This window comes from Corvus hawaiiensis, chromosome 18 (assembly GCF_020740725.1).
Source record: "Corvus hawaiiensis isolate bCorHaw1 chromosome 18, bCorHaw1.pri.cur, whole genome shotgun sequence".
In the NCBI taxonomy this organism is placed as follows: Eukaryota; Metazoa; Chordata; class Aves; order Passeriformes; family Corvidae; genus Corvus; species Corvus hawaiiensis.
The window spans coordinates 5,281,637-5,304,145 of NC_063230.1; the positions used below are offsets into that span (position 1 = coordinate 5,281,637).

The window sequence follows — 22,509 nt, forward strand, 5'->3', positions numbered from 1 at the left end:
CTCCCTCCCTTTGGTCCCTCTGCTTCTTTGGTTTCTCACAACTGTATAAATACCTTTATCAAGCTCTCTGTTTCCAACCTGGAGATGTTTCTCAGCTCAGATTCTAGCACTCTGCACTCGTAAGTCAACAATTTGTTTCCCTCAAACTTCTTCCCTTCCCTTTCCGTCCTTCCTTCCTTTTCCGTCCTTCCTTTTCTTTCCTCCCTTCCTGCTCGGGCCGAGCATTCGATACCAACTTCTTGCTGTCCCCGGAGGCCGCCGTTTGGACGCGGCCCCGGGCAGCAGAGCCGCACACACTCGCAGAGCTGCGGCCGCGGGGATCGCGGCGGGGGCCGAGCAGGTGCGGAGCAGCCCCGGAGCCCGAGGTAACGAGCGACCGCGGACTCTGCGTGGGGCCCGGGTGAGGGGGGCCGCCAGGCAGCGACACCCGCCCGCCACGACCCCCCCGAGCCGCCACCCCGGTTCGCGGAGCCGCTGTCGGTGGGGCGGAGGCCGGTCCCTTCCGCGGGCCGCGCTTCCGGGCGGTCAGGTGACGGGGCCCGGCGGAGCGGTGGCTCGGCGCGGGTGCTGCGGGGAGCTCGGACCCGCCGGTGAGCAGAGCACGGCCGGGCCGGGCCGGGCGGAGGGGGGGGGGGGGGGGGGGGTGGTGGTGGGGGCAGCCGGGCCCGGGCGGCGGCTCCGAGGCCGAGCCGAGCAGGGCAGGGCCGTGCCCGGGCGCTGGGAGGCCGGAGCCTCCTGCGCCTGCTCCAAATGAGCGGGGCGGGGGCGCCGCGGGACCCCCGGCCTCGCTCGGTGCCTCTGGAACCGCGGCCGTGGTGCCTCCGGCGGGAGCTCCAGCCCGCGGCCCGGAGCTGCCGGCGGGGTTTTCCCTCCGAAAGCCCCGTCCTAGGGGCCGTAGGTGCTCGGTGTTGCTCTGTGCAGGGCCGCACCCGCTGCCGAGAGCGGCGTCTCTGTCGCGATACATGGGTCTGGCTCTGGGTATGTCGCGAGGCGTCAGCTGCTGGTATATGACATTACTTATATTTTGAGAATTATTCATATATTAAGACTCGCTTGTTGCGCCTTAAATCTCCTCTGTTGTAAATAATAACTGTTGTATTTGATATTTTCACGTTTTGCTGCTAACCTGGGTTAGCCAGACACGTCTGTCTCACGCGGCACTGCAGACCAGGAGTACGCTCGGGCAGCGTTACCCAGCTGGTTATAGCAGTTCTCTTTGGTGTGTTTGTTTGTTGTTTTGGTTTTTTGTTTGTTTATTTGTTGGCTTTTTTGCGTGTTTGGTTTTCTTTCCTTTGGACTTTGTGAGGTAAGAGGATAAAATCTTTGTTGAAAGATTTTTCTTGGCGTCTATATTAAACCTTTATGGAATGGATAAAAAAGTAATTACTTTAATCACCTAAGCGTTTTTACTGTTTGCATTTGCAAGGTACGTGGACTCCTTAGTGTTCCTGAAACAGCCCTTCTGTTGGGCTCTTACCCTGGAAGCACTGACTATAACACAGATGTGCATTGCAGAATCCCAGTTAATGAAACGAGGCCAAGCAAGGGCACGTTGGACTGGAAGGGAAATGCCTGGTTTTGCGAGAGCAAGTGATCATATGAATTCATGTTTTGGGACCACCTTATCGTAATGTTAAAAAGCAGGTGCCTAACGCTGTATAGGTTACAGGAAGTGAAAAGATGAACTCGAGAAATGTTTCCAAAGAGTTAAACTGTAACATGTTTGGGGGACAGAAAAGAGTAAAAAGGTAGTGAGAGATAAATACGTATTTAATGATTAACAGCAGGACAGTCATGCGTTTGTTAAGAATACCTAAATTGACTGTCAAGAAGTCACTGCACTTTCTTCTAGGCACTGTCAGCAATTTTCAGCTAAGGTTACTTGGTTGTTGTACTTGAAACCCAGGCAATTGTAGTATGTTAAGTATCAGTTTGTTGTTAAACTTATGAGTCGGCATATTAATATAAACTCTGAGTAGTAGTTTTAGATTTAGATAGAATTTTTGATGTTAATATTCATTTTCTAAAATTTTTTAAGTGTCAGAAAATGACACTGTCACCTTAGTGATAAGAAAAACACATGGACAAGTATTTTTGATTTAAACTGCAGAAGGTTCAGGGACTAAATCAGAACTTGTTTTGTAAACAAACTAGATTTGGATTATTTCAATTTCAGTAATCTCAGCTAAAATAAGATTCATTAGGAAAGACATATGGAAAAGGGTCTTTCCAGTGGAATTTGCATCCAAAAATGCTGGTTTTTGTATTTCATCGTTACGGTAAAAAGGAACAAACTTTGGGTTTTGTTAATAAGCTAGCCAGACTACTATATCCTCACCAGAACTTTTTCTCATTGTTCATGAAAAAAATTAAATATTTGAGCCATCCTAACATCATGCTGTGAACATGTATTCCAGGACTGTTTTGTATAGGTGACATTAGCTTCTAATTAATATTCCCTCTCTGCCTTTCTCAGGTTGAATTAATGTTCACCTGCTGTTTCCAGCAGATTTTTTTTGTGTACTTTAACTTACGGTGAAAACTCTTCTAGTCTGCCTTGTAGTGTTTTTCCTGTATTTTTAGGATTGGACCAGTGTACTTTGGCAAATGCTGTCATTGTCATTTGCTGAGTTCAAAAGTGTGATCTTTGACAGTAGCCACTCAGCTTGTGCTCTCCTGGTGTGCAGTTGCTCCCAGTAGATTTATAGATTAGGTTTTTAAAGTATTAGAGGAAAATGTCTTTCTTACTGGCTGTTAGAGAGATCTATACCCAGTATTTACACCGAGCACATGGACATCCCTAGTCCCCTGCACTTACTTCTGTCGTGGACCTCCTGTGCTCTCTGCTATCATGACACATTCAGGTCCCAGTCTGCCTTTTAGAGCTTCACCCTCTCATGTATTTCCACTTCCATGTGTTCACGCTCCACCAGATTTCTGTATTTATTTAGGAAGCCTACTTGCAAATGAGTTCCTTGCTCCTTAACCATTCATCTGCTGCCACTCTTGATTCTTGGATGCAGTAAATGTCAGTCATTTTCAGAACAACCTGTTGGGATGTAACATAGGGATCGTAGTTTAAAGGAAATAAACAGCTAATCTAGATGGCTTTTATGAAACAAAGATACTGTTTTCCTGTAATTATGTAGAGAGCAAAGAAGTAAGAAAAAGACAAGATCTCTGAATCCCTGCAGTTAGGTGTCAGCTGATTTTTGTACCCTTTCCCTTGTTTTGTTTGCTGCCCATCATCCCTCTAGGGTTGATTTGGAGACCTGATATAAAGGACAAGGATGTGGCAAACCTTGACTGGCATCCCTCGATTGCGTTTACTTAACCCCAGAAGTCATGTTCTACCCCAGTGTACTCACAGTCTTCCTCCCAAACTCTAAGGTGACATGAAAATGGGATTAGTTTGACCTGTTGTGTTAGTTGTTGTTTTTTTTAGTTTGTGATTTTCTTATGGTTTGTTGGGTTTTTTTCCCTAGAGAGTTTTGTCTCAGAGTTTAAGTAGTTTGAGTGACTGTTCAATTTTGGGCTCATTCTACACTCAGAACAAGTTCCATTTGCAGTTGAATTCATACTTTAGGATTCAGAGTACACTCAAAAGCAACACAATGTATGATTATCAAATGTAAATTTAGCCACTGGAAGTTGTTTCATGTTTGCTTCTTTGTATATGTGCAGATGTACAGAGTCCAGCAGCACTTGTTACAGACTCAGTTATGTTAAATGATATTCCAGGGACAAGAACAAATGTTTGAGAAGGCTTTTCAGAATAAAATTTATTATTTTTACTGTTGTGTTTTGCTATATTTTTGATATTTTAAATTGGTTATATCCTAATAGGTCACTGGGCCTCATCAGCCCATGTAAAACTACTTAGGGGAGGGTCCCCAGTACGGATTAAAGAATGACCCTCTTCTAGGAGAGGAGATTCAGTGCCTGTTGCATTATGTCATTTTAATCTTTCTTCTATCTCAGCCATCTTGTTTCCATTTCATTTCTGATATTTCTCTGTCATCCTTCTTCATAACATTTTATTTATTCATTGTAGTTACTAAAAACTGAGGGGGTTTTTTCAGTAAGTTTTTGTGGAGATACAGGTTTTATCTTTTTGACAGGTCTCCAGATTCATTGTGTTACTATATGGAACTTAATTTGGAAAAAGGAACTTTTTTTCCACATTGGTATTAGGGACACAGAATTTATTTATTTGCCTCTTGTACACATCCTTTCATTGTTTTATATGTCAAGATATGAGCCAGATGTTTCTTGTGACCATTCCATAAAGGGATGCTCTATTTTTTACAGTGTGTTGGACTCCTTAGTTTTAAGGAGGTTTTCTCAATTTTTATAATAATATATATAGGTCCAAGTTGATAAGTTTTCACTTAAACTACTGAGCAAGACAGGCTGAAGATTCTGGTTGTAAGGATGTGTGTAAAATCCAAGTGTCTTTAGCTTATAGTTTATGGGTTGGCAGCATTTCCATCTGCCTTGATCTAACATGGATTTTAATTTTGTACAATGAACTGAGTGTAAATGGAGTCATGGTGTGAAATGCTGAGAGTCAGCACTGCTGAAAGCAGTGTATGTTGAAGTGCAGCATCTGTGAATACAAATCTGCCCTTCTGGGACACTGTGCAAAATGATGTAACTGAGTGAAAAAGCTCTGCAGAAATAGATTTTACCTACTGTAACTGAGTCTTTGCTGCAATACTTTACAAGGCTTGAGTGTGATGCTTTCCTGACTGTGCAGTGGAATTGTATTGTATGAAAAAAGCTGTTGGCAATAACAGCTGAAGATCCTGAGGCTTTAGTTTGCTGCCCTGCACCTGTGCTGCAGCTCTGCTACAAAGAGGCAACACTAAGAAAAGCCTTTAATGCTTGGGGGGTAAGTTTGCAAAGAAATAACCTTCTGAAAAATTCAGGTTGCCCTTTGAAAATGCTTCACTGTTTGTACACATGCAGAACATTCAGATAATCACCTGTTTGTTTCTCACGGCTTTATCTAAGTATTCCTGTTCCTGCAGCATCAACATGATATCAGAGTTTAATGAAAAGCACAGTGGAATATTTTAAACATTTTTGTTTTAGTGAATTAATTTCTGTAGCTACTGAAACTCTCTTAGTTCTTGGATTAAAAATCTTGTAGTGGTAAAAGTGTTTCTGGAAATGTTAATGCTTTGTGCTGAGTCTCAAAGCTTTAGGTACTGTGGAATTCACATATCAAGGAATTATGCTGTAGAGGTTGTTGCTACTGAAATAAAATAAATGCTGTTCTTTGGTAAATATGATTATGTTAATGAGAGGTGAAAGCATGGAAAAAAAATTAAAGCATATTAAGGTAAAATTTTTAATACTTCTGCATTACTACCTTACTACTAGATTAGAAATGTTTGGAAGTACTAGGAATGTTTGATAGTCATTATCAACACTGCTGTGATAGCAGCAATATACTGCTCAGAAGACAATTCAAGTTCTAAGCCGCCTTTGCTTGCCGTTATTATCATTAATATTCCAAACGAATGAACACTGAACTTAAAACTCTGCATTGTCAGTCTGTTCAAACTGTGAATTCATTATTAAATTCTGCTTCAGACTACACTGTCAGTTATAAGCTGTGTTGAATTTGGAAGAGCATATATAACTAGGTGAGCTCATTCTCCTTACAGCAAATGGCATTTATGAGAAAATGCAGGGGGGTTGTTTTGGCTGTGGATGTTTATCAGTAACAGTAAAATACAGGTCACACATCAGCCAGGTCATACTATGGGACTGTAAAGTAGCTTAGTTTCTAAAAAAAGATCCCCCTTGGCTACGTTAAACTAAAACCATCAACAACAGGATTCAAGAGCTTCTTAGATAAATCACTACCAGTTTGGAATGGGACCAGAATGCAGTGTTAAAATGCCAAGAAGTTTTTTGGGTTTGTTTGTTTTTTTCCCTTTCTCACTGCTAGGATTCCAACAGGAAAATTTTCTTGACCTTGTCTGGGTAGTTCTTGAGGATGGCAAGCAAAGGACCCACGACTTCTGCATCAACAAAGAACTCCAGTACTGGAGGGACCAGTGGCAGCAGTAGCAGTAATGGTTCTGGGGACAACACTAATCAGGACAACACTTTTGAATGTAACATCTGTTTGGATACTGCCAAGGATGCAGTTATCAGCTTGTGTGGGCACCTCTTCTGGTAAGTGCTCCAGCCCCACACATCAGCCAGAACACCATCTATCGGATCCCATAAAAACCAGTGATGCTTATAATTCTAGAGGAGGGACCATGGGTTTGGTTTAGGAGAAGCTTGGATTTGCTCCTCAGCTGTTTTTCTTTGCTTGTGTTCCAGGGAGCAGGTTTCCTGTGTCTTAAACTCTCTGTACTTCTGGATTATTGTGTAAAAGCAAACAAACAAGCAGCCCCACACAGACAGTTCAGTGCTCATTGATACTGTTTGTTTACGTGTGTTATTTTATTTGTCCTGTCTGGCCTAGCATAGATATCTTCTTTAGACCTAAATTCCTTTCTAACCTCTACATACCTAAACCTGGATATGAATCTAGGTTCTGAAGGCCAAACTGTAGTTTCTCCTACAAGCTTGCTCTTTTTTTCCTTTGAAACCATAAAAAAAGAAAAAAATAGGCAATAAGCTTTTATATGTGGGCTATTTCTCTTTTCCCATGATATTGCACTTGTGCTAGGAACTTTTCAGTTCTTTAATTTGACTTGGAAATAATGTACAGCACAGACATAATACATGTGCATCATTTCTGATGTGAGTAACCTGGTTTGAATATAACCTTTCTTGAATATTAAGAAGTTAAAGATTGACATGGCCAAATGTCGGGGGGGTTGGGGTTTATTTTACACAGTGGGCTAAATCTTTAATAAAATGAGGCCTGAAAGTGCTTTTCTCCTGTGTAAACATACGTAACATCTGAAAATCCAGATTTTTATTTGAGGAGATGGAAAATTACTGGCTGAGGGCTTGTTAAGATAAAATAAGATTAAATTATTGCACAAAAGGATTTGGAAGAATGGAACCTTGAAAATACCAGGTGTCTTGTCTGAATGGCGTTGTTGAGACCATTTTGAAAGCAGATGGCTTATTAGCAGTTTTATCTTGTAGCTTGCTTGTCTTTGACCTTTTTTTTAATTTGCCATAGTAATTTAATCTGTATAATGGGAATTTCTCTGCCCTGAGCGACTGAGTCTGATCACAATAGCTGACCCTGCTCTGAGCATAAGGTTGGACTAGAGGCTACCTGAGGTACCCTCCAGCCCGAGTTATTCCATGATTCTGTGAATGTGGCTGATGTTCCAGCTCAATCTTTTAAGATCCTAAAGTCTCATTACTGACGTCTTGCTTACTTGCATCTTGGCTCAGGGATATCTTTTCATGGTATCAGAAGAGAAAATTTGTACAATAAACCCTAAGATTAATGCAGCCTCTGTCTGGGCCTTTGGTATGGATGAGGACCCAGGAATGGGAGATGCACAGAACCATATTAGCAATTTAAATTGTGTAACCTGAAAAAAAACCAGTGGAGATCAGTCTTGGGCTGTGCTTTCAAAAATAATGGGAGGCTGTAGAACTGGCCCAGCTGGATTCCAGGAGTCCGTTGTCACCAAGCTGCAATATCCCTGTACACTGCACATTTGTCATATCAAGTTCAGTAACTAATGCTATTTTCCTCTTTTTTTTCTGCTCTGTGAACAAATTGTCCTGGGAATGCTCACAGTTGGCCTTGTTTACATCAGGTAAGACAGGTTTCCTTTTACTTTGTCTTTCATCAGCTGCTATTGCTCAATAAAGCCCTTGGTTCTCTGGAGTATCCCCTTCTTTTCAAGTGTGCTTTTCTCTCCAGGGCAAGCACAACCTGTTCATGCAGCTTCATGTGCAACACCTTGCAGTCTGCTCTTTGAGCAACAAGAAAACTTAAATTCTCTTCCACTTGCCTCCCACTTTTGAGTTTCTTAAACCCTGAGTAATTCCACTGGTGCAATTACTGTTGGAGCTTGCAGGGTTTAGTTTGCAGTTTTAAGTGCTGAGTGTACTTCTCTTTGCATATGTACTGTTTTACATTGTGGTACCATTATAGAAAAGGTGGATGATAGGAGAGTATCTGCACTAACCCTTGGCCTATGCAGGACTACTGGTACTCTTTATTTCTTATTTTACTCCAGTGCAGATCTGAATATGTACACATTAGCAGGTTGATCCTGCCAGAACAACAGCCAGAATGCCAACTCCACTTTGGGGAGTACTTGGCACTTACTAAAATATTTCGTTCCAGACCTTTGTGAGAAATTGCTGAAGTCTTTCTGCCTGGCTGCAAGTGAGGTTTGCATAGTTGTTTTCGTGGTATTTTACTAGTTTTCTTATAATTTCTTTTCTTTTAGTGGCTAGAGACCAGGCCAAACAGACAAGTGTGTCCTGTATGCAAAGCAGGAATCAGTCGAGATAAAGTTATTCCTCTCTATGGAAGAGGTAGCACTGGGCAACAGGACCCCAGGTAAGAAACCTAAATGCAACTATTTTTATTTGAAAATTAAAGATGAAACTTTAGGGTCTTAAGATTAAACTGTTAAAGTGTTGAATTCACAGTTTTAAATATTTTGTCAAAAGACATAGATCTGATATTTCTACCAAATATTTCTGGCTTTTCCAGGGCCTGCATTTGCACACATTTCTTGTTCAACTGGCAGTTCATTTCAATTTAAATCAAGTGTTAATTATCAGTTACAAGTGGCAGGTTGCAATGATTGTTATCTGACTGGAGAAGCTTATATTAAATGTTCATGTCCTCAGTTTTTAGCCTTTGCAATGGGCTTTTGTTATTCAAAAGTGCAGCATTAATTCAGTGATGTGCAGCTGAAGGTCCAAAGCTGCATGGTTGGCTCTCTCACACACTGCTCCAGCTCTGCTGGATGGCCCCAGGAGACTGTTTTATGGTTGTTCTGCATTATTAGCCAGGCTACTGCAGATACTGTTGTCACATGTCCTTGCACTTGAGCTAATTTCACAACTTCCTGCAGAGAGAAAACTCCACCACGACCCCAAGGACAGAGACCTGAACCAGAGAACAGAGGGGTAAGTGTTCAAACAAGCTCAAGCGGTTTAGTTGTTTTTATTGATAGTGGTTTTTATTCATCCTCGACAACATAATGCGTGTGAGAGATCCTGCATGAGGATACTGCAGCTTATACATCCTGCTCTTCCTCAGTCGGTTGTTCGTGAATCATTGATAGCTGTGGTGTGGCAGAAAGCTCCATTCCTATGGTACTCTTTAGCATCCCAAAGAACAGGCCAGCTTGGCTCATGCTTCATGAACACAAACCAGTGTGGTATCACTGGAAATGCTCTTCATACTTGATTGTTCTCCATGTTTAAATACAAGGAACACTTTGCTTTGAAAATTCTTTGTGGAAGGGTATTTCTGTCAAAATATACGTGTCATTGAAATACGTAATCCATGTATGAATTTAGGTTTTTTACACTGACATCTGCTTCTCTCATTTCTATGGGATGTTACTGTACCGTGGCATTAAAAGCAAGAGAAAGTTGATGTCTATTGGATACATGTTAACTTGAAGAGGGATCTGTGGTTTTGTTGAGGAGGTTACATAGGGTGAATGTAAACAGCAGCTGGCACAGATGGAGCAGACATGGGAGTAGGCGGTAGGACCCCAGTGTTCTTCAGCACGATGGCAGTGAGCATGACCTGATGAAACAATGGCACATTTCTGTGTAACTCAGTTTGGGGTCCTTGGAGAGGATTGTCTCCCTCATGCTTCAAGCAAACAACTGTGCTGGGTGTGATTAAGGTGCATTTCTGTATTGAATGTATTGGGAGCTCAGCTGTTCTCTTTCACTAGGGCATTGCTGCCTTATTAAAGCAGCTCCTGTACCTTGTTTGAACTTTTCAGCTGGTGCTGCTGTAAATCAGAGGGATGGGGTATGAAGGCAGGACAGTAGTGATGCTGCTCCCCTCTTCTCTACAGAACCTGGTACCTGCCACACAGAGAGCTTTGCTGTCCCTCAGAGTTAGTGGCAAAATGCTTGAGAATAATCAAAAGACCAACTCCTCAAATCAAGGCTCAACCTAGAAATGTTTGACTTTTATTATATGTGTAAAATCATCTTTGTCCTCCCAATTGTTGGTGGCGATAAACCAGAGGGTCTTTCATAGCTGGTATCACCGTTTTAATTCTGAGAGGACAGATCACTGCATTACAGAACTGTGGGCTCTCCACAGCTCTTAGACATGGCACAAGCCCTTAGATTCACACACACGGTCAGTTCTCAAACAGCACACTGCTTCTGCAGAGCAGGATTCATCTCGATTCAGAAGACTTATCTTTTGACTTGATGTGGTATTTTAGTCTGGATCCCATGGGGTCAGTGTTATTGCATTGTAACTTCCTCTTTTCCTCCTTTCCTTATGTCTTGCATTCCTGCCCCAGGTGATTTTGCCACCTTAATCTGAGTCCCCCTGGTAAATTTTTTTGGGTGCTTTTTCTTCAAATGCTCTATGCATCTCACTGGCAATTTATCATTTCACTGAGTGTTTAAATGATGCACATGTATCACAAAAATCAATTTAGATTATTTTAAAGTACATTTTTAGTTACATGGCTAACAGCCGTTAGCACGCAATACATTGTTAAGACATTCTGAATAGAATTCTTTCTGTTGATTTTGATATATTGGCAGATACCTACTACTTTAGGTTGAGAAAGGTTACAGAAACACTTTTGTTAATTTGTGGCCCTCAAACAAGAACTGCAGTTGCTAGTTTTCATCTTCTCAAACCTTTGTGTTGCTTGGCAAATTCACATTTTAAACCCAGGAGAACTAAGGGAATATTTACAAAAGTGTGTCAGATAGAAAGTTGCCAGACAGCAGGGCCCTCCTTTAGCCATAGGAAAACCAGCAAGAGGAAGTGTCTGCACTTCCACAAAATACTCTGAAATAGGGTTTAAGTGATTGGTACCTTTTTTGTCTTCTGTTCTTTGTTCTCTGCAGGGATTCCAGGGCTTTGGGTTTGGCGATGGTGGCTTCCAGATGTCATTTGGAATTGGGGCATTTCCCTTTGGTATATTTGCAACAGCCTTCAACATAAATGATGGGCGACCTCCTCCAGGTACCACAGAGCCTTCTCCTGTCCTGTCATAAACACACATTTTACAAACTCTTAAATAACCTGCTAAATGACAGGTTAGCATTGTTGTCAACAGAAACACAAAATAGAGCAAACACTCAGTAGAGAACATGGTCTGTGGCTGACACGTTTTGTACACAGGCTTATAAAAGAAGCAAGTTTGTCACTTCCATATAGTTTCCTGAAGGCGCTCCTGGGAGACCAGTGACTCTGGAGAGAAACAGTGGCACTGGAGACTACTCTCCTTTAATTCAGATGTCTCCTCTGGTACACCAGCAGACTCCTTCTGAAAAACGAGACAAATTGGACTAGACTTTCTAATAATAATGATAAAAAGGAATCACTAGGGGTGTATGAAGGAGACCCAGATTTTAAAAACAGCAGGAAGGGACCATTTCCTGAAAGATGAGACAGAAAAATTTCAACTGGTGCTCTGTACCGCAAAATAATGAATGCAAAGGTTGTTAATTTTTCTGAAATTTGTCTCTGAGACCATCATCCGTATTCCACAAGAAGTAACATTCCAGTGAAATTACTTCACATTTTTGATTAACAAAAAGCAGTTGGGTTACTCCAAGTGGTGACCTTGCTCTCTAACAATTAAGCAATCCCTAGAGAACGTCCTCCCCATCTTCACTGTAGACAAACTGAATCTGTTTTGAACAAGAGCACCGACTGCCCAGGGTTTTCTGAACTTACTCTGTGAAAGGTTATGCCTGACCATATGGCACAGGAATTATGAGGAGCAAATTCATTCTTCACATGTCACACCAGTGTTGCCATGGTCCTGTGCTGTCCTTGGGTCAAATTATCTTCCCTATTAACAATAGTTCAGTGTCCCCTGAAAATCTGTTGGGGGTGGGACTGAGCTAAGGAGTCCTGCTTCAGAGACCTGACACTTACCTTCCTTGTCATCTTCCCATGCAGCTAGCCAGGCTGAGGGTAGGAAATAGCAACTTTCTCACCAAGGAGATTCTTTGCATATTTTTCAATGTATGAATATACTATATTCAAAATATACACAATCCCAGAGAAGAGGAAGGAACTGAACTGTTGTTCGTTTTTTTTACTTCCTGTTTTCCAGCTGTTCCAGGGACTCCTCAATATGTGGATGAGCAGTTCCTTTCCCGCCTTTTCCTGTTTGTGGCACTGGTGATAATGTTCTGGCTGTTGATTGCATAAGTCTTTTCCATTATTCTATATATTCATGACCAACAAGGCCACTGAAACAGTTACAAACTGCATCCCCATCCCATTTTAAACATCTTGGTGTCTGGTTCCATAGCTAACTATGGGCTTCTGGAATTGGTGGTACCACAGCACAATGAGGAATCTCACATTTTGCACCAGAGTTGGAAATTAAAACATTGGTTAAAAAGTGTATTTCAGCTTGGATACCTTGTACAATAGGTTCCTTCCACAAACCACGGGCCTAGTGTTGAGCTGCACTCTGAAAGGGAGTGCTGCTTTGAAATCCTGTGCCAGTCAGTGACACCAGGTCTGTGGGACAGGCAGTTATCCCAAGGGAGACTGGGCAGGTAAGGAAACTTCTCCAGTATGACCAGTATCTCCTGCTTTGCAACCACGATGGATCTGCCAGAGCTGCAGATGTTATTTAATGTCTTCATCAACATCCGACCTTCCCCAGGAAATCATCTGCATCACTGTTGAGACTCTCTGGGGCACAGCACGTGATGCAAATGGAACCAGGTCTGGAGACTGGTTTCTTTTCCTGCTGTTATTTCTCGGTGTGATGGAAAACCCTTCCTGATGGTTCTTATGGCTGTTAGAAGAAGGGATACAAATTCATGCTGCAATTTTTTAAAGCCCGAGCATGCTGGAGCCAGACACTGGAAGATTCTCTGGCTGTGGAGCCAGGTGGGGCTGCTGGACCCAGCCCAGTTCCTCACTGACAAGCAGTGTTATCTTCCTGGGCTCTGTGCAGCACCTGTGGCTGCACTCATGGATAATCCCCTCACAACCTCATCACTGTAGCGACATTTATTCTTCCCAAGGCTTTGAGACTTTCTACACAAGGTCGTGTACTCCAAATAAAATCCTATTACAGATCTGAGATCAGCTCATTTGGGGAGAGGAACAAAAGGCATCTTTACATGAGTTTTGAGGTTAAACTTGTCATACTGTAAAATTACACAGGAGAAAAGAGATCCTGCCTTTGCCAGCACATGCCCAGTAGGGAACATTTGGAAGACCTTCTCTCTGCAGGTGCACAAAGATCTTCTCCTGTGCCACAGCGGAACAGCTACAGCGCAAGAGTCTCTGCAGTATCTACCAAAGATTTTAATTTAAAGTGCTGGAGGAGACCACAACCATTAATGCACTGAGGGGATATTTCAGAAGGTGAGCACTCTGTAGGCACTTTGGAATCCTGTTGGGTATTCAGCTTTAAAGAGTACTCCTGATGTATTTGTGTAGATTCCTTTGAAACAGATACGAGAGATTCCCTAGTGAGATGAACAGTTCGTATTTCTCCAACTAGGCAATTCCATTTTTTTTTCTCTTACTGTTTTTATTTTGAATCAGGTTGCTTCTAATGATTTCCTGCAAGATGAATGTTGTTACTTCCCTGGCAGTAGACAGAAAACTGACAAACAAATCAATTAATAGAAACTTTGTTTCAATAGCTTGGATTTTTTTAGTGTATGGAAGAGTTTCCTGAGCAGGACACCTTTAATTACTTGCTGTAGAAGTTTATTTATGTAATTATAAACTGTTCACTTTTAGTGTCAAGACAGAGGATGACTGAAGTTTAACTTGCCTACCTCCAAAATTCCATCTGGCAAGTAGAATGTTGCAAAGCTTCTGCAGTATTTTGTCACGTCAGATTTATACCTGACTCGATGATAATCAGACAGGATATATTATTGCTCAACTATTTATAGTTGAGGTGGTGCTTCAACTTTTGTTGTGCAACACTTCTGAGAAGCTGAACTTTGGCATACAGTTCTTCTCAAGTTCATAACTTGGCAGCTGGGGCCCTTCTCAGGAGAAAGGCTGTTTTTGTTTGGTTGTCCTACAATGTCGCAGCTTTGGGTTCGTCTCCTGCGCAGTCAGCACCACCTGCTGATGGGAAGGGAAGGTTCATGTGATAGTAAGAGATGGATTCCTTCTTTTTGTATGGAGAAACTCGATGCTGAGAAGTTATGCGGGGAGGAGAAAGGTATCCCTTTGAAGCCTTTATCCCATGAAGAGGATAGAGAAATGACTGCAATAGATTCAAGAGGTACTGAAACGTATTTAAGTAATACATTTTAAAATACAGAATTTTAATGGATCCGGGGGGTTCCATCTATGAGTGAGAGATAGTGGATTTAGAGAAGGCTGCAGAAACATGACTGAGAGCTCTTATTTTCCGGCAATTCAAGGATGAAATAGTCTGAAAGTGTTAACGCTTGGTTCCCCCTTTCCCTGGTGTGCTTTTGTATGTACCCCTTCCCCGCAACCCGACCGCACACGGCCCGGACGGCTCGGCTAGTGCGTTATCGTTCCTCCTCACTAATTTTCACTGTTGTGAAAGTGATTTAGAATTAAAAAATGGTTTTACATTGACCGAAGTGCGCCGCCGTTCCTTTGCGCTGCCTCGGGGCCGGGAGCGCGGGGCCCGTCCGGGAGCGGGAGCGGCGGGGCCCGCCCGGGCCCGCGGCCGCTGTGGCACGTGCGGGGCGGGGCTGCGGGCGGGCCGGCGCTGCCACTGGCCCCCGGCGCGGAAAGGGCGGGGCGGCCGGGGCGGGGCAGCGCGGGCATTGGCGGGTGCGGGGAGGAGAGGATGCCGATTGGCCCGCGGCGGGGCGGGGGGCGGCGCGGGGCCGCGGGGAGGCGGGCCCAGGTGCGGCGGGACCCGCTGGCGTCGCGCGGGCGGCGGGCGCGGGATGGAGGCGCTGCCAGGTGAGCTCGAGCCGCGCCTCCGCGGGAGGAGCCGTCTTCCGCCACCGCGGGGCGGGTGCGCGTACGCGAGGCCGTGGCTCCCGTCGGCCGCACCGCCCTTATGCGGCCGCCGGTGCATCGGCGGTGTTGCGGGGCGGCCCCTGCGGGGCTCGACGGGGCCGCTGCCTCCTGAGCGAGCCCGCGCCCCGGCCGGATGTCAGCCCCTGGCTGGGGAGCATTCTGAAGCCGGCCCGCGGCCACACGCGCGGCCCGGGGGGTTCCCGGCGGGTCTCCGGGGCCGCTGTGCAATCAGGTTCGCGGGAGGGTGGCGGGTGATGAGGCGCGCCCCGCCCCGAGGTGGCCGCAGCCTGGTGCCCGCGCGGCCCGCCGGTGCCACGCACCGTGTCCCCGTTGTCCTCCTCGAGGTCCTGCGGTGCCCCCGAAGTTCGGCCGGTGCCCGCCGGGGCCCCTGCGGCTGCCCCTCGCTGGCCGTCTCTGACACATTCCTCCCGTCCTAGGGAACTCGACAGACCTGTTACATGGATTATGTCCATTTGCTTTTCCTTCGCACTATTTCCTGCTCTGTTTTGTTCATTTCCGTCGTTTCTCCTGCATACTGAAGCAATTTTTGTTGGATTGAGACTGTTCGTTTCCGTTCGTGGGCTAATCAGCCTTCCTGGGTACATTTAAACAGATGTAGCACTACAGCTGAGAGTAGGTGACTGCTTTGTGGAGTTTGGGAGCTGATGGGTCATATTCTGTAAGATGGCTGGGGAGGAAAATGTTGCTTTTAGTCGGCTGTGGTGTAGTCGTTAGTCTTTAAATGTCTTTAGGAGGATCCACAGACCATTTTGACACGTGTGTCTTGTGCTGATGACACTGAATGAGAGGGGATGGAGCTGCAGAATGTTTGGTTTGCAGGTGGTTTTGGCCTGCAGCTATTTCAGAAGTTCAGCTGACTTCCAGGGCTTGCTCTGCTTGGAGAGGAGAGCGTTGGCTGCCTGTGCACGGAGGCACAGGCACACGTAGCTTTGCCTTTTATTCCCAAGCCCGTTTGATGTGCTGAAAAGCCATTTGCTTTATAGAACAACACGGGTAGGGTCAGGTTTTTCCAAGGTTCTCCCAACCCTTACTCTGCCGTGCAGTTCTGAGCTTAGGTGGAGTTCTTGGTGTTCTGGATTAGCAGGAGGGCACAGAGGCAGGTGCTTCAAGTGTGGAGCTGATGCACACTTGGGAACTAAAGCAGCAACTTACACCATTGTGTCACATTTGAAGGAACCCTTTGAGCCCTATAGTTTGCATGGAGACCTATCTGAGTACTGCTGGTCAGCTGGTGACAGTGGTGCTTGTGGCTGAGCAGCAAGTGTTTTATTCCCTGAAATAGCCATTCTTATAAAAAGTGCAAGGTCTTCACCTTGGTTAATTTTAAACATTGTCATTGACCTACACAGTGGGGTAAAGGTGCATGGAAGGCTGATGCCTTCTGTTTTGTGTAGCTTCAAGGAACTTAACCGTGGTATCAGCTTGCCTAAGCAACTACCAAGTTGTAACGTTCTTTGGAAAATGGAAGTCCGTGGTTTGTGGTTTTCCTTCTCTTAAGTGCACCTTTTTCTTTATGCAGCCTTACTGCAAGCAAACTTTTGGTAGCAGGAAGAAACAGGTTTGAGATCTGCTCAGCTCTGTGGCACATATCTTGTGCCATCCTGTGCTGAGATTCTTGACTCTTTAATATGCCTACATTGCCCTTGGGATTTTGGATAGCATTTATCTGTGTGCCAAATGTTCTTTGTGCACAAGCTTTCATTCTGTTTTCCTAGCTTGCTTGCATCTAAGTAACCAGCTCTCTCTGGGGCTTTCTGGCAGTTCTAGCAGAAACTATTATAGCTCTATTATAACTATTATAAGTATTTTCTGAAAGGGCAATAGGCCAGTAGCATCACTCCCTCTTCCAAAGTCTGACAGTAGTCTGGTGTTGGCTGTACAGTCTCTATGGGAATATTCATTCAAGAGTGTAATTCCTTCCTGGTAGTCTAGTTGTTCTCTACTGAATAAAGTTTGCCTTTCCTTTCTTTGAGTTCTGGGAAATCCAGTTAATTATACAAATGAGAGCAAACGTTATGTGCTGAGTCAGTGGTGTGGGGGAAGCAGTAATGTGGCTTCCTGGCCTAGTGTGGTTTTCTGTGGGAATTGTTGTACTTGATCAGTGTTGCCTTCCTGAAATCTCTGCTCTGACAGAGCTATACTATAACTGAGCTGTTTTATGTGAAAAGTCATATTTCTTTCTTTTGCAGAATGTGAAGGAGCAGATGTCACGTCTGGAGAAAAACAAAAAAAATATAAGATGTCAAGAGTTTGATTTGGGAGCTCCACTCTGGGGTTACAGACTGTAGCTTTCCATGTGGGAAGGCTTTCCTGTCAATTACTTAATTTAAGGTTGTTCTTTATGAAGGGTGTAACAATCTTTTGTTTTCTCTGGTGTAAACTGGTTGCTGTTTGTCACCTTATTGCTGCATGCAGGTGAAGAAGTCTGGAGATGTCTGGGATGTGGGGACAGCATTGCTGCTGGGCAGCGCCTCCACAAGACTGTCAATGAAGCTTGGCACATTTCCTGTTTCCGGTAGGTAAAGCTTTAGCCTGTTAAACCCGCCTTGTGTTGTTCCACTGGTTGGGACCTGGTGGTGAAGTACAAACGTGAATGGGAATTCCTGCAGTGATCTCTGTGCCTGACCTGTTCCGAGCTCTTGTTTGTGGACTATCTTAGGGACGACATCCAGTCCCAACAGCAGCTGACACTGCCTGGCTGAGTGTGGCTGTGCTGACGCAAATGAGATACAGATAAAGTGCAAATAAAAGCTCTGATTTACTGGTGGTGGCAGAAGCCATGGGTTGAATGTTTGTCTTCTGCAGCATTCCAAAGTAGTGCCCAGGCAATTTGCACAGCCTGTTGCTTTTTCCATATGTGGTAGGTGCAAGGGTGTTATCAGGGTGCTGATAGAGAGGAGGGAAGGGAGAGAGATCTTGCCTTTTGCTTTCTATCCTTTGCAGACTCTTAAGACACATAAACTTAAGAAATCCGTTGGATGATGTTGCTGTCAGCAAGGACAAAAAGGGATGTCTGCCATGATTTTTCCTGGTGGTAGGAGTGATGCCTCTTTTTGGTGTTCCATGAATACTCAGTCCAGTTTTCATGCTCCAGAATCAACGTTTCTGAAGGGATCTGTATTTTTGAGAGGGATTGAGTACCTGCAGCTTCTGCTGGCTTCAGTGTTGGCTTGAATACGGGGAGGCTAGTGTTTTGGATACTGTCAAAGAAAATGGGGGAAAAGGAAGCCAAAGTGTGGCTTTGGAGGAATGTTTTCTGTGCCAAAACAAGCATCTATTGTCCTCGTTTAAAGAACAAAAAAAACCCCAACAAAATACCCCAACTTTGTTGAAGTGAGAATTGTGGTTATTGGTAAATTTAAAAAAAAGAAAGCATCTCATGCTGCCAAAGCAGTGCAGGCTCAGTTGACTTGGAAAATGCTGTTACAATGATACATTAATAATCACAATTACAGTTTGATATCATGACAAATCCCAGTATTTTGGATTTCTATTGGTTTTAGTATTCATGTTTAGCTATACTGAAGCAGCTTTTCTTAATACTGTTTTTTTCTTCTCCCTGAAGGTCTAGTATCCTGTTGTTCAGCTTCCCTAGATTGAGCCAGTAGCCAAACCCAAAGCTGTGTGTGCTGGGAAGTCTGTCTCTCTTGCCATTGAATGTATTTCTCTTGTGGGTCTTGATTTGCAAGTGTCTTGGTGCTTCTTGCTATTGGGGCTGTTGAGGTGAGGAACAGCTGAGCTGGAGGCAAATCCTGCTTTTGGGACACTTCACAGAGAATTTGTTTTCATAGGTTATATTGTATAATGGAAGTTTGGTTTTTGGTTCTGGGCTGGTTTGTTGTATACAAGTGAAGACATCAACTTCGAGCTGTGTAGTAACTTTATGTATTTGCTGATTCACTTCTTGTGCTGTGTGCTTTTGGTGAGCTTGAGCACCCACTGAGGCTGTTGTGCTCAGTGAACAGTTGGAACCCGCAGTAAAGGAAGCTGCCCTTCCCTTTTTCCTAGTTCCAGGGTAGGACTGTACATGAAAACAAGTTTCCAGTTTGCACTGTGTTCCTCCTTTTCTTCTGCTGTCCCTAAATCATGCTGAGCAGCAGTCTTGTGCCTGATATCCCAAAGCCAAACTTTAAAAAGCCTCTACGTGTAGGAGGCTTTGGCAGCTGGTAGCTGTGAGTTCCAGCAGCTCTTGTGGAGTGTTTTTTACAGTCTTCCTGTGGATTAGCTGACTCCCTGGACTGGCACATAATTTCTCTAATGCTGATTGGCACTGGTCCAGGCTCGTTAGCTCTGTTTATTCTTGGTCAGGCTTGGCACTGGCAGGAGCTGACGTACATGAGCGTCTCTGAGGATTTAAGTTTTTGTCACTTCCCTCCTTCCTCAAACTGCATGTATATAGGAGCTTTGTCTCTGAAATCTGCATTTTCCCTGCTGTGGCTTGAGGAAAGAGCAAATCCCTGTTTGTATATCTCGGATACTTTAAACCGTTCTTTGGCCAGCTGGTCCTTAGGCTTGAATCTGATGGGTTGTATCTGGCTGAGGAAGTTTCTTAGATGTTTCTGTCACAGTGTCTGTTGTGAATTAACTCTGAATGTACTTCTGTGCCTCTGAGTTCTGTTGAGACAGCACACGCTTTCAAAGGTCACTGCTTTTCACAGTTTGACTGGATTTGGAAATTGCATTGCACAGAACTTCAAACATTACACCAAGAAAGGGAAAGACAGAAGTGAAAAGCTGTATTTTTCCTAGCTCTAGATCACTTTTACCTCAGGGCATTATTGGAAGAGCTTTTGTTGACCAAGAGCTTGCTGCTTTTATTGTTTTCAGTCCAACTTTTTTCCGTATTGGAAAATAGAAGGTAATGCCTTGAATTATACTTTTGAATAAAGTATTATTACCAGTGTTTATTTTTGGTGTTTTTTGTTGTTTTTGTTTTTCTGCAGTTAATGACAAATGAAATTAAAGACAGTCCCCACTTTCTGTAGGGATATTGCATATTTGAATTGGAGTAGGATGGAATGAGAAGACCCAGACATAGCAGTATGGCTTTATCCTAAGGACATGGTATTTGTAAAAAATCCAGTTTTGACTATTTGAAACCACAAATTCAGGTCACCCCAAGACAAGCCTGTAGACTACATCCAGGTGGAAAATGGATACATAGAAAGAAAATAATTGGAAATGGTGGCAGGAATTCTTACTGTAGCAGGGTGCTTAAGCACTTTTTAGGAAGGAAGAGAGCTGAGGCTCAGTTCCTTCCTAACCGTGAAATAACAGAGCATGTCTAGTACTGTGGTCTATAAAATAAACCTAATTTAATTTAGTAATAATTTAAGTAGCCAAGCAACACTGGCTTGCTGCAGAAATCTCAACCAAAAGCCAAAGCCACAAAAAATGTTCACAGTATATCTTCAAAAGTAGCAGAAGGTGATGGATTACTGGTGATTTTACAGTTGCAGATTTAAAATATACCATTTAGTTTATATCCAAACCAGTTAATTAAAAGATGAAAAATGATCAGGAGTTTGAAGAGCGCTGGATTAGCTATCTGTGGATCGAGGGAGTGCCCTAAGCTCCAGCCTACTGAACAGAAAAGAAGCACTACTAATTTCCCAGCTCTAGTGATTTGATTGTCTTACAAAGATGTGATTTTTCTATACTGAATGCCATATTTTGTGTGCTACAGAAATATTTTTTTTTCTTAGCAAAACTTAGTAAATCACTTTGATTCTTTTTACATTTAGGGGGAGGGGAAAGCAAGCCAGGCAAACTTGTATGAAGACTATATCTAATTAAATGTGGTCTGGGGGTGCAGGATACACTAGATGATTTCTGAGAGTATTTTTATAAATCTGTTTTCCATTTTTAGTATATCTACTATCAACTTATATTTGAAGCAAGTAATTTTTGTGGCTTAGGGATGATCAAGAAATTGGTCACCTTACAAACTTCAGTGACTGTAGGGTTTTTGTCTCCCAGACTGTCCACTAGTACTTCATTATACTCAGGGTTAGAACCTTCTGTCTACTATCTTCAGAAATCCCGTGTTGCAATTTAAATCCATTTCTTCTAGCCGTGGTCATGAAAAACAAACTTTCTCCCCTCTTCTGTTATCCACATAACCTTCCCCTGTCAGAAAGCAGATTGTGTCTCCCATCAGTTCCTCCTAGATAGCAGAAACCCTAGACTTAGTGGACTTAGCCTTTTCTCCAGACTGTATTTTCTAGACTTAAGATCACTGCTGTTGGTTTAAACTCTTTGGCACAGGCCTTGATTTTCCAAAAGCAGCTCCGTCCCCAAAGGACAAATGGATGAACAGGATCCGAAGCACAAATGTGGACAAATGAAGATGTAAGCAAAGGTGTGTATTAGGAGGAATTTAAATTGTGGATATGTTTGGTGCTTTGACTTTTCCTTTAGCTTTTCACCTGTGAGCACAAGGCAGGTTTATACACACAGCAGCTGAGCTTGAGAGCAGGGGAAAGATCAGTAGTAATAAAAGGCAGCGGAATTAAGGTAGAAGCGGGAAGACAAAAATTTCCTCTTCCCTGTCTTCTCCAGTTTCTGGCAGTTACAGAAAGCTAATGATAGGGGCCTCAGAGGTGAGAACTCTTCACTAATCCTGCAGACTCCTGGGAATGTTCCTTTGGTGGTGTCTTCTTCAGCATTGAAATTCAGGAGCTCACTATCAGATTCAGGGAGAAATAGTTGCCTTTTGGCACACAGATCACTATGACTGTTCAAGAGCTTACAAATTCAAAGGAACAATGAAGCACTTTGCAGGTGGCCTCATTCCTCAGAGGAATCTATCAGATACGGGGCATCAATGACCAGGCTTTATATTTAAGGAGGAATGGGGCATTCCTCAAACTTTCTTTTGGTTGAATTGGCAGCTTGTCCTTCAGGGCACTGTTATCGAGCATTATTATATCAAGGTAATTAAAATTACTCACACAGCCCAGAATGTGGTAGGCTTTCACAGGGGTGAGACAGGATCCTTCCCTGAGGAGTTCCTGGTCTTCACAGACCCAAAGCAGCATGTTAAGGAGGAGCGAGGATGCAGTGGTGTAAGTGCCAGTCTTACTGCCATATGTGCTGCGTTTACAGAGCAGAAGTTACTGCTTCCCAAACTATATATAACCTATGAAGTTTCAGTGGGTTGAAGTTCCTTGGTTTGCTTCTCAGCCCGCACTCATTCAGGAGGGCTGCAGCCATCAGGTGAGTGTGGTGGAGATAAAAATTCTCCTTCCTAATGTGCTTGGTGATGTGAGGTACTGAGAAGCATCACGGTGTTGTTCTGAAGTTGTGCTACTGTTTAGAAGTGAGATGCAGTGATGGAGCTTCACTTCACTGTTCGTTTT

General features: G+C 43.6%; 2 protein-coding genes across 7 annotated transcripts in view; both read left to right on the top strand.

Moving 5' to 3' along the window:
- Nucleotides 1-218: 218 nt before the first annotated feature.
- Nucleotides 219-14,731, top strand: RNF185 (ring finger protein 185). Of its 6 annotated transcripts, none has more exons than XM_048322783.1 (7): nt 219-365; nt 5,963-6,192; nt 7,739-7,757; nt 8,400-8,512; nt 9,036-9,090; nt 11,026-11,143; nt 12,246-14,731. In XM_048322783.1, exons 2-7 carry the CDS (start codon nt 6,011-6,013, stop codon nt 12,341-12,343), a joined length of 585 nt encoding a protein of 194 aa, XP_048178740.1. In that variant the 5' UTR covers nt 219-365; nt 5,963-6,010; the 3' UTR covers nt 12,344-14,731. The 6 variants fall into 6 exon arrangements, with proteins under 6 accessions (XP_048178740.1, XP_048178739.1, XP_048178743.1 ...); XM_048322782.1 differs by lacking the exon at nt 219-365 and adding an exon at nt 485-590; XM_048322786.1 differs by lacking the exon at nt 219-365 and adding an exon at nt 498-590 and having other exon boundaries at nt 5,974-6,192.
- Nucleotides 14,732-15,005: 274 nt separating this feature from the next.
- The window catches only part of LIMK2 (LIM domain kinase 2), a 31,073-nt gene continuing 23,569 nt past the window's right edge, over nt 15,006-22,509 (top strand). The window contains exons 1-2 of the mRNA XM_048323025.1: nt 15,006-15,067; nt 17,564-17,663. Of these exons, the coding sequence (XP_048178982.1) occupies nt 15,052-15,067; nt 17,564-17,663 (116 nt within the window). The 5' untranslated portion in view covers nt 15,006-15,051. The remainder of the gene's footprint in view (nt 15,068-17,563; nt 17,664-22,509) is intronic.